General features: G+C 45.5%; 2 protein-coding genes across 3 annotated transcripts; both read left to right on the top strand.

Annotated features, from left to right (window-relative positions):
* The first annotated feature begins 217 nt into the window (after nucleotides 1-217).
* Nucleotides 218-7,621, top strand: LOC120679108 (putative 1-phosphatidylinositol-3-phosphate 5-kinase FAB1C). 2 transcript variants are annotated; one of them, XR_005676974.1, is made up of 12 exons: nucleotides 218-778; nucleotides 1,039-1,737; nucleotides 1,818-1,971; nucleotides 2,045-2,383; nucleotides 2,551-3,381; nucleotides 3,502-3,833; nucleotides 3,927-4,053; nucleotides 4,166-4,324; nucleotides 4,409-5,872; nucleotides 5,950-6,216; nucleotides 6,959-7,303; nucleotides 7,390-7,621. XR_005676974.1 is itself a non-coding variant. In XM_039960619.1 (11 exons), exons 1-11 carry the CDS (start codon nucleotides 513-515, stop codon nucleotides 7,211-7,213), a joined length of 4,893 nt encoding a protein of 1,630 aa, XP_039816553.1. In that variant the 5' UTR covers nucleotides 218-512; the 3' UTR covers nucleotides 7,214-7,621. The 2 variants fall into 2 exon arrangements, 1 of the variants encoding a protein (XP_039816553.1); XM_039960619.1 differs by having other exon boundaries at nucleotides 6,959-7,621.
* Nucleotides 7,622-9,520: 1,899 nt separating this feature from the next.
* On the top strand, nucleotides 9,521-11,060 carry LOC120679100 (HMG-Y-related protein A-like). The gene is made up of 2 exons (XM_039960611.1): nucleotides 9,521-9,711; nucleotides 9,822-11,060. Exons 1-2 carry the CDS (start codon nucleotides 9,625-9,627, stop codon nucleotides 10,716-10,718), a joined length of 984 nt encoding a protein of 327 aa, XP_039816545.1. The 5' UTR covers nucleotides 9,521-9,624; the 3' UTR covers nucleotides 10,719-11,060.
* Nucleotides 11,061-11,877: the final 817 nt, after the last annotated feature.

The raw sequence follows: 11,877 nt of genomic DNA, 5'->3' as shown, positions 1-11,877 counted from the left end.
GGTATCCCTCCCAAACCACCACCGCCGCCATCTCATTCTCATCGCCTCTCCCCGCGAAGCTCCGACCACCCAGCATGCACTTGGCGTTCTCTTCTTCCCCCTCCCGTTAGCGACGTGGCGCTCAACTGGCATCTCCCGACCTCGCCGTCCCCACGCTTGCTGAAGCCGGACGAAACCCCTCTCCCAGCGCCCCCCCCCCCCCCCCCCCCCCCGCGTCGTCCCGCTCGCCCCGCATTGCTCGCTCGTTCGCCGCCGGACGCGGGGGGTCCCGTCTCGCTGGGCGACGGGGGCGCTGGCCTCTGGCCGCACCGGCGCAGGTTGGTTGGTTGCGCGTGGGCGGGGCGCTGGCTTTGAGCGGGCGCAACGCAATCGAACGGAAAGGAAGGAAGCTTCTCGGGCGCGGCCGCGTCGCTTCGGCTCGGGGCGTCTCCTGCTACTTCTCGGGAGTCGGGGGCTTCTCCCTCCCCCCTTCGGTTGGGTGCTGCTGGTCTTCTTAGCGTCGAGTGGCGGGGATGGGGGTGCTGGAGTTCGCGGTGGGGAAGGCCAGATCCCTCACCGCCGCCGCCGACCACGAGCGGTGCCGCGTGCAGAAGGGCGACCTCGCGCGGATCGAGACGCGGCGGCGCCAGGAGGCGGGCGATGGCGCGGGCACGCCGAGGGCCCGGGGCGCCGCCTCGCCCGTCGGCCCGCCAACGCCGCCGCGACGCGCGCTCGAGGCGAGATCTGGGGGCGAAGGCGACGCCGGCCCGCGCGGTCGTCATCCCTGTCGTGATATCAGGTAAATGCGAGTCTACTTCAGTTTTTTGGACTCTAGTAAATGATTTTTTAACATAGCCAAGCATCCTTGAAAACTTGTAGTGAAGCTGTCTGGTCGATTGCCATGTGTATTGTATATTTGTATTGAATCTCGTTCGTTCCTTTTTATGTGGACCTGATGAAACTAGAACGTTAAGGCAGTAGGGGTGTGGGGCTCACGAATTGGGCATGATGTGTACATCTGGTAATTTGTCATGGATCGATCTGTGGTTGTCGATGCAGGCGAGTGGAGGAGGAGGAGGAGGCTGCTGACGAACCCAGGTCTCAGTTTTTAGCCCCAGGGACTGACTTCTATAATGACTATTCAGATACAGATTCTAGTGTTAGTGTTAGTAACTCAATGTACAGATCGATGACCCTAAGCCCTGCAGAGAGCCCTACTTTCTTGGTGAGGCTGGATGACACTTCTGATCATGAGGTGACCACAATCACTGATTCAGATGATGCGCGGGAGCAAGTCACTATCAGCGTCACTGATGAAGGAGAAGAGGTCAACACATCACCCCCGATTGTTGATTTTGGTGATGATATTTGGTGCCCACCACCTCCTGAAGATGAGAGAGATGATGTCGAATCAAGGATATTTGGAATCGATGATGAGGATGATGATATTTTATCAGAACCTAGTTGCTTCACTGCTAATAAAATAGCTGGTGCCAATGGTGTCTTTGGTGGAGCTCATAAAGATGGTGTTCAGAATGACTTGCTGAAGCACTTTCGAGCTCTAGTAGCACAGTTACTGAAGGGGGAAGGCATTACTTTGGCCAGTGACAACGATTCCAAAAGTTGGCTTGAGATAGTGTCCTCGTTGGCATGGCAGGCTGCTAACTATGTGAAACCTGATACCAAGAAAGGTGGCAGCATGGATCCTGGTGACTATGTGAAGATTAAATGCATAGCATCTGGGAACCCACCTGATAGGTACGGCCTCCACTGGCAGCCTGCTGACAAAACTTTGATCATTAATTATATGGTACTAATGAACAAATTATTGGATGCAGCAATTTTGTTAGAGGCATTGTTTGCTCCAAGAATGTAAGGCGCAAACGGATGGTTGCAGAGCACAGGAATGCGAAATTGCTCATTTTAGGAGGGGCCCTTGAGTACCAGAAAGTATCGAATAAATTAGCATCCATAGGGACTATACTTGAACAGGTTTGTGTCTACTCACTTCGGATATTTAATTTTTTTTCTTGGAATCTTATTAATGAATGACCTTAAACTGCAGGAAAAGGAACATTTAAGAACTATTGTTGGAAAGATTGAGTCTAGGCAGCCTAATGTGCTTCTAGTTGAGAAAAGCGCCTCATCTTTCGCTCAGGAGCTCTTAGCAAAAGATATTTCATTAGTTCTGAATGTGAAGAGGCCACTTTTGGATAGGATAGCGAGATGCACAGGTGGTCAGGTTGTCTCATCAATTGACAACATTGTCTCTGCAAGGCTAGGACAGTGTGACTTGTTCAAGGTGGAGAAAGTTCCAGAATCCACATCAGCAGAACACACAGAGAAGGGGTCAAATAAGACTCTGATGTTCTTTGAAGGCTGTCTGAAACGCTTGGGTTGCACGGTAATGTTTCTTTGAAGATATTCATTTTGAATTTCAAATGATGTCTTTGGCATTTTTTTAATTGATATTCTTATACTACAATCCTCTGAAATAAACAAACTTTCAAAGTCAAATTTTAAAAATTTCTTCATACTGTTTATTAATTAAGTGTGCCACATTTCATGCAGGTTCTGCTGAGAGGGAATTGCCGGGAAGAATTAAAGAAGATTAAGCGTGCAATGCAACTTGCAGTCTTTGCTGCTTATCACCTCTCCCTGGAGACATCATTCCTTGCTGATGAGGGTGCAACGGTTCCAAGAACTCCTTTGATGTCTTTGATAGATGCGCCAGATCTGCAAACCCATAGAGATTACGTCTCTGCTGGGCCTGCTGATCATAGTATTCCTGATAACCTTAGAGACACTGAAGAGAAATACCCACACGATGCTAGTATCAGCCAGATATTTGAGAATATCTCTGCATCATCAACTCTGTTAGCACCATCAACTCTGTTACCATTTGATGGGGTAAGCCAGGGAACCGTGCTTGAATGTAGAGCATCTGAATTTCCAGTTGACCATGCCAACTCTCAAGATTTGTCAAGCTCATGCCATCCAAATGCTTCATGCATTAAAAATTTAATATCTCCATGTTCCCTCAGTGATGGCTTCAGAACATCATGTGCTATCACAAATTATGATGACCCATACAGGTTTTTGCATTCTTCAATTGCTTGTGGTGCCTGTAATGATAGGGCGTCAGACCCATGCCCGTTGGAAAACTGTAGAAGTCGCCCCTCGACAGACAACTTACAGTCAGGGAATACAGATACCAAAGACAAGCTTTCTGCTGGTTACTTATCTGGTACCGACAACAATCAGAGCATCCTAGTTTCGCTCTCAAGTACCTGCATCCCAAAAAGCTTAGCATGTGAACGTTCTCACCTCCTCCGCATCAAATTTTATGGTAGTTTTGACAAGCCACTAGGGAGGTACCTCCGCGAGGACTTATTTGATCAGGTACTTCTGATATGCTTTTATGTAACCTATTATGCAGAAATATTCCTGTCTTTTTTCCTTCTTCGAAAGAACTCATTTGTTATTTTTCTAAACTTCATTCTTCATTGTGTTTGTTTTCAGGCGTATTGCTGCCCATCATGCAAGGAGCCTTCAGAATCACATGTTAGGTGCTATATGCATCAGCATGGCAGCCTAACAATCAGTGTTAGACGCCTTCTGTCTCAAAAGTTACCAGGTGAACATGATGGAAGGATATGGATGTGGCACAGATGTATGAGGTGTAAGCTTAAGGATGGAATGCCTCCGGCAACACATAGAGTAATTATGTCTGATGCTGCTTGGGGCCTATCATTTGGCAAGTTCCTGGAGCTGAGCTTCTCAAATCATATGACTGCTAACCGAATTGCGAGTTGCGGCCATTCTCTCCAAAGGGATTGCCTTCGTTTCTATGGGTATCTAGCTCCTTTTACCTTTTTTTTTTAAATTTTCCCCCCTGCCCCATCCAGTCCTACAATGAAGATCATTTTGTGTATATAATATTGCAGGTATGGAAATATGGTTGCCGCCTTTCAGTATAGTCCCATGGTTACTCTCTCTGTTAACCTTCCACCCCCAGTGCTAGATTTCAGTTTCCATGCTACACAAGAGTGGGTCAAAAGAGAGGCAGTTGAGGTATGAAGATAAATAGTTGATATTAAAGATAGCATCTGTTTATTTGCATGCTCCACATCCCAACTTTGATTGCAGCAGGGGTGACGAAATGCTTGCAACATTTTTCTTCTAGGTATTTGGCCATATGGAATCCTTGCACAGGGAGGTATATGATTTACTTCATAATATTGAGAAGAGTATCATCACTGACGATGATTCTGTGAAAACAAGCATGCAAAGGCAGATAACAGAGATGAAGGATTTGCTTAACATTGAAAGAAATGAGTACGAGGTAGAGCCTCCTACGGTTTTTTTATTTGTCTCATGCTTCATGTTATTCTCCTTTGTGTTGACGTTGTGTGATTTTTCATCGTAGGCTTTGCTTCTACCAGTTATAAGGGGGAATGCTCATTCATTTAAATCGAAGGTTGATATTTTGGAGCTCAACCGTATCAGACGCGGTCTGCTCCTAGATGCTCACACCTGGGACCGCAGGTTGTGTGGCATAGATTCACTTAAGGAAGGTGGTCATGTTTCCAGAACTGATTCCTCCAATCAAGAGAAACCCCAAGGGACCAATGAAGTGAGACCTGAATTTCATCAAACAGTTACAAGACTTGCAGGTACCTATCAAGAATCATGTCCTCGACGCTCTTCAGGAAGTCCAAGGAAATCTCTCTTGTCTACAGAAGGCCACTCGAAAGATCATCAGGCTGTCATGGCTGAGAAAGATTTGCCAATTGGGCTGGTGGATGGTGTTGCATGTGATGCAGGAGGTCTTGATTTGGTCTTCAGCAATATATATGAAGGACATCATCCATCCGAAGATCCTATTAAGACAGATCCAGTAGAGAGGTTACCGTCACTTGCATCTATTTTAGCAGACAAAATAGATATGGCATGGTCTGGATCTGGTGAATTACACTGCAATCTTCCACATGATTTGACCAAAGCTGAAAATAGATCTTTTACGTTGCTGAGCAATCCAAGTTGCAAGAAGGCTACTGCCCCAGTCCGAATCCACTCATTTGATGCTGTATTGAGATTGCATCAGCGGGAGCAAACTGGATTAGTGCCTGCTTCATTGCATTCATCATTGAAACCAGCTGATTCCTTTAGAGACTTGACGAGCCTTGTGAAGGATCCGATGACAAACATGCGGAGAGCGTTTTCTCAAATATCTCCCAGGACTAGAGGAAACTTGAATGATGTTCTTACACGTGCTCCTAAATATATAACATCAGCTTCTGATATGGTGAAGAATGGGGCACGATTGCTTCTGCCGAATATCAGCTGCGAAGGTTCTGTTATCGTCACTGTCTATGATGACGAGCCAACCAGTGTTGTGTCATATGCCATGACATCGCAAGAGTATGTTGAGCATGTTTCGCGTAAAATGAATGCAAACCCCAGCTTTTCAGATTTGACTAAGGTCAGCAGTAATAGACTTGACAGATCTTCCTCGAATGAGGACCTTTCAGATTTGAAAGGATCCCACTTCAGGTTCTATTTCGATGATGATGCATCTCCTGCAGATAGTACTAAGTTTTCTGTCACTTGCTATTTTGCAAGGCAGTTTGATGCACTCAGAAAGAAATGTTGTCCAAGTGATATTGATTACATACGCTCACTTAGTCGCTGTAAGCGATGGAGTGCCCAAGGTGGAAAAAGCAATGTTTACTTTGCAAAGACAATGGATGAGAGATTCATTATTAAACAAGTCACCAAAACGGAGCTGGACTCTTTTGTAGAATTTGCTCCTCACTACTTCAGGCACTTGACAGAGTCATTGAGTTCCAGAAGCCCAACTTGCCTTGCGAAAATAATGGGACTTTATCAGGTACTACTGAACCCTCTGTCCAGTGCATTCTTCCCTGTTCTGAGGTTTTACTAACTTATACTGTTCATGTTATCCAGGTTGGTATCAAGAGTTTGAAAGGTGGACGTGAGGTGAAGATGGATCTGATGGTGATGGAGAACATTTTCTTCCAGAGAACAATATCTAGGGTGTATGATCTGAAGGGTTCTGTGCGTTCACGCTACAATTCTGATACTTCAGGCCCCAATAAAGTCCTTTTAGATTCTAATCTCATAGAAGCACTACGTACAAAGCCTATGTTTTTGGGGAGTAAGGCAAAAAGAAGATTGGAAAGAGCTGTCTGGAATGATACATCATTTCTTGCGGTATGTATGTATTTCAACTTCTTAGACCTGTAGACTTCATGACTTCTCTATTTACTATTTTAGATGATACTTAATTTATCTAATGCGATAGTGCTGAGGCTCCTTTTTGCATGCAACAAAGAATGACTTCTTTCCCTGAGATTCCTCTGTTCAATGAACATGCACATTATTCTAGAAGATGCTAACGCTTTTAGGGCCTTTTTGAATGAGGGGCATCGCTCTAGGGATTTTTAAGATTTAGTTCAATTTAATACTAATTCTAGGGATTTTGATGCAAAACACCCTCTCCGAACAGGCCCTTCAAGTTTTTAAATCTCAGTGGTATCCAATATGATATATGTGACCTTTTCAAATTCTTTTATTTGTCTCTCTAGTCTGTAAACTAAGAAGAAAGGTGTTAGTTTCTGGCCTTTTGAAGAAAAGAATCATGTAATTTTTTTTTGTGGCACCGGAATTATCTGTTAAAAATTATAACGAATTAGCAATATTGCAATGTAAAAATTGTACATTTGATCCCATGATGCGAATTAGTTCCTCTTACCATCATTATCCAATTTCACGCAAGCTAATATCGATTGCACATAATGAATTGCAGACATTATTATCATTTATTTTTGGAAAAAATTTCAACTATGTTACAGAAATTTTCTCTTAATTTTAGAAACCGTAGCATAAACTAGATAATAGCATGATTGGTAATCTTGCATCATCAATGCATCCGCTAACGTGATCCATCTTGCAGTCTTTGGATGTCATGGACTACTCCCTTCTGGTTGGCATCGATGAGGAGAAGAAAGAGCTTGTTGTGGGCATCATCGACTTCCTGCGGCAGTACACCTGGGACAAGCAGCTGGAGACATGGGTGAAAGCCTCAGGCATCTTGGGTGGGCCAAAGAACGAGTCCCCCACTGTAATTTCTCCAATCCAGTACAAGAAGAGGTTCAGGAAGGCCATGTCCAGGTACTTCCTCGGCGTGCCTGACCAGTGGACCTCCTGAGACAGCTACCTCCTCTTTGGTGTTTGAGCTGCTACCTTGTTAGCGAAAGCATCACCTGATCAGCATCCTTTGGCAACTTTTGAGCGAAAGGTTTGGCTGAGACGAATAGGCATTCTTTAGTTGCTTGTTGCTCCATTTTTTTGAAACAACAGGTAACATGTTTAGCTATAGAGCAGATACTATATGAGGATCAGGCCCCTGACCTGGGTGGACCGTGACACAAGCATGACCATTGCAGTGTCCAGACAACATCTGGGGAAGGCTTGATGCATTGTAAATTGCGGTGAGCCACGGCGGGTTATTTAACGCCGTGTCGCGCTGTATTCTTTTGATTAATATATTTGATACCGAGAAAATGTACAAGAGACTAATACAACGTATAACAGCTCAGTTGCTTTATTTATTGAATGAGTGCGTTCTTCACTGTTACCTGTCGCCCAGCAGGGTCTCAGACTTTCAGTAATCAAGTAGTCGTTTGAAGTGAAAGAAAACACCAGCTGCGTTTGGGCCATATTGGGTTTGCTCAGGCCTAGCCCGTGTGAACAGACCTCACGGGCTCGACCGCACGACGGCCTTCTTCCTCCGGAGAGCGGGCCGAAGCCCCGAGCGCATGTCGCGACAAATGCACAGAAAATGCGCGGCGCCACATCACGGATCCGCGTACACCGGGTGCGGTTATTTATCACCCACAAACCATCACCCGAAAGTATATGAATTCCAGCGGTAGTCGGTAATTTTAGGCCGGCCCATTTATGTTTGACTACTCTCGCCTATTATTTTAAATAGAAAGGAATATGTAATAGGAGGGAGAGAATCTGTGCATGTGCATGCGTACAGAAGTAAATAAAAGTGATGACATCATTCACATGTATGCAAATCTTAAATTAAAAAAAGCTATAAACAATAAACCGAACATCCAAATTAAATTTAAATACCACCATTACTTTTTTTATGATAAAATCTTCAAAACAAGACCACACTTGTCTATGTTTACACGACATTTTTTGAAAAACATTTTTTAAAATACTAAATACTTAATTTTTGAAAACTGGGAACAAATATTTTAAAAACACGAATAAATTTTATTTTCTGCGAACAAAAAGTTATATTTAACGAATAAATAATAATATACAACGAACAAAATATTACACATCGCGAACATTGAATTGTATAGGGTATATAATGAAAACTAAATGTCACGAACAAACGGGTCAATGCTACGGAACAATTTAATCTACGAAGCGAACAAATAATTTAGTATTGCGAACAAATTAGTTACATATAGATAAAATAAAGATAAATACATCTACAATATAGTCAAATATATATATATATATATATATATATATATAATAACAAACATTTTAATGTAAAATATAAGGAACAAAATTGAAAATAAAAAGGGAAAAGAAAAATAGAAGAAAAACATATTAAAAGAGAGAAAAACAAATAACGGAAGGAAAAAAGAAAGAATGCAAGGAAAAAGTGGAAGGAAAGGAATGAAAAATAAAAAATAAAAGAGGAAAAACAAACATGTGAGATACCCTCCTTTTCTAAAGAATTAATTATGAATTTATGTTCATATAGAAAATAAAGAAGAATGATGCAGGTTAGAAAATAAAGGAACCATCTACTTAGGAATAGAAGAAAAAAATAAGTAAATAAATAAGAGGAAAAAAATAGTAACGATGGGAGAAAAAGAAACTAGTAATGGTAGAAAAAAAGTAGAAAATTAGAAAAGAAAATGACACATCGATGCAACGCCAGCACACGAAGACACGTCGGAAATGATGAGACTAGCGTAGCTGGAACATGCACGTTGCCTCCCATATGGTGGGCCAGCTCCAGCCTGGCAGCAACCAATCGAGAGTAGCAGCATCCTTGAACCGTGATAAATAAAAGAGAAAAACAGGGCACCAGATGGAAAAACGATAATGGGCCGAATTTACATCACGAACCCACGCTAGAACTCTTCAGGCGATGGATTCGTCGTTTGTAGCCCGAGCGATGTATAGCCTCCGGCCGTACACCTACCCTCTCTCCGCCCTCCGATCCTGCTACCAACGGAATCCTGCCGTCCATCAGCGGGTCCCTCCACGACCAGACGGAAAAAAAAACTCGCGACAGTGGCGGCCCTCCATTTCCCCACGAACTACTGCCTTCATTTGTCCACAGCCTTGTTCCCCACTGCTAGGTGGGGTAACGCCTGAAGCGAGTCTTGCAGGGCCCACATGTCGGTGGTAGTTTGTAGACATCTACCGTAAGTCTCCTCCTGACCCGTCTCCTCGCCCCCGTCGCCTTCACCGGCCCAAAACCCCAATTCCCCTCTCCACCGACCAGCAAACCCCATTCACGGCGACGCGCCGCCGCACCACGAGGGCTCAGCGCAGCCGCCCCGCCCCGCTGCATCCATGGCGGACGACGGCGCCCCCGCCCCCGCGCCCGAGATCGCCCCTCCCCCTCCTCCGCCCCCGCCGCCGCTCCCGTCCTACCCCGAGGTATGCAGAATTCTCTTCCCCCCCATTTCGTTTCCCCGCCAATTTGTTCCTGGGCTGCCTTCGGGCTCGTTCACCGCCTCGGCCGTCTTCGCTTCGGCTCGCTCGAGCAGATGATCCTGGAGGCGATCGACGCGCTGGACAACGACAATGGCTCCAACAAGACGGCGATCTCGGGGTACCTCAAGGGCAAGTACGGCGCCAGGCTTCCGACCGATCACACCTCCCTCCTCACGACCAACCTCGGCCGTATGAAGAGCTCCGGCGAAATCGTCTTCGCGAGGAACAACTACTTCCGCCCCGACGGTGACGACGAGGAGGTGGAGGAAGAACCCAGCGCGCCCGCCGATCCCGCCTCCCCGCTGCGCCCCGATGGGCACGAGGACCCCGCCGTCGCCGAGGACTCCACTGGCGTGTTCGACATGGATTCTTTCTTCCTCGACGATGGTGACGATGGGCTGCTTGCTCCCCCTCTCGGCGACGCATCTGAGGAAATCGCCGTGCCTGCTCCAGCTCCTGGCGTCGCAGCTGATGAAATTGCCGTGCCTGCTCCAGCTCCTGGTGTCGCCGCTGATGACATTGACGCGCCTGCTCCTGCTCCCGCCGTCACCGCTGATGCCGTTGCCGAGCCTCCCAAGCGGGGACGCGGACGGCCCCCCAAGCCCAAGGACCCCGTCGCTGAGGCTTCCGTCGTTGCCACTGATGCTGCAGCCGTGCCTGCCAAGCGAGGGCGGGGACGGCCACCGAAGCCCAAAGACCCCGCTGCCATGGGAACGAGTGGTGAGCAAACTGCTGCTAATGCGCCTGTCAAACGTGGGCGCGGACGGCCTCCCAATCCCAAGGACCCTGCTGCTGAGGCCGCCGGCATGCTCAGCCCGCATCCGCGTGGGCGGCCGCCTAAGAAGGCCAAGGTTGAGGAAGCTTCCATCAGCGCACCTGCTGCTGCAGCTCCTGGCACTGCCGGGCCTGTCAAGCGTGGGCGCGGACGCCCCCCCAAGGTGAGGCATTGAGACTTGCAGCTGTTAGGGAGCCATCCGAGTCTTAAACTAAAACCATGGGAGTTGTTGAATCCTGTGATGACAATGGTGGGAAGATTATGGTGTTGCCGAGCTCGTGAAATGAATTTCAGTAGTAACTTTTGCAATTGCTGCTCTATCGTCAGTTACAGTAGTAAGCTAATACTATCAGTAGTCTGGAACTCTGGATGGATTGTGTGTACGATGGGATGGTGGAGGTGTACTGAGGGTGATTGAATCAGTGCTATTTTGCTCTCATTGTTGCTTGCTGATGGTGAAATTTGCAAAGCTGCGGGTAGTGGCTGTCGGCTGAATCTATCCCTCTGTTTCATGGCATGTTCTTGTGTGATCAATTATGGTTGAATTCACTGTCTATGAATTGAAATTGTTAGTTCAACTTCAGTGTTATGGTGGTGTGCTTGTTGAATTATTGTTGATTAGTTCTTGCATGCTGCTTGAGTGCAGAATAATTTTTATCCGGTCTGAACTATATACTAGTGAAACTGAATTGTTTATTTGCTTGTTTTGGTTCATCAAGGTGTACAAATTATTCAGTTGTGGGTGTTTTATAGGGGTTACTTGGGGCCTGTCTTTTATGTATCTGATGGATGGTAAATTTTTGTTAGCATAAATTGCTATTATTTTGTAAGCATAGTTTATTCTTCATAGTCGCAGAGGTTGGGGTAATCGAGGTGTTCTTATAGTTGGTATTCGAAGGCTCTGTTCACTGAATATATGGATTGGTTTATTTGGGAAGTGCTATTACTATTAGAAGAACACATTAATTAAAAGTGGAATTCTGTTTACAATTACCTTGAACTGGAAGTTGACTATTACTCTGATAACTAAATAAAGAGATATATGTTGCTCATCATTTTTTTTTCTCAAACTTTGTTCAACAACAGTGCTATCATTTGAATTGTTTTATACTGTAGTTTGCATCTTGTTGAAGTTTTGTTTTGCCTGAGCGTTGTTGGTTAATATGTCGTTGAGATGTCATGGCTGATTGTAGCATGATACGATTTGTGGTAGGTTCTTGTGTTATCAATTGTGATGGAATTGAGAATGTGATTTTCTGAGGAAGGATTTTTTTTCTTAGTTGTCAATAAACTGAGTTGTTAGTTTGACTTCAGCATTATGGAGGCATGCTAGT

This window comes from Panicum virgatum, chromosome 2K, assembly GCF_016808335.1.
Source record: "Panicum virgatum strain AP13 chromosome 2K, P.virgatum_v5, whole genome shotgun sequence".
NCBI lineage: Eukaryota > Viridiplantae > Streptophyta > Magnoliopsida > Poales > Poaceae > Panicum > Panicum virgatum.
Note: the sequence above shows the minus strand (reverse complement) of the source record. Positions and strands in the feature narration are given on the sequence as shown.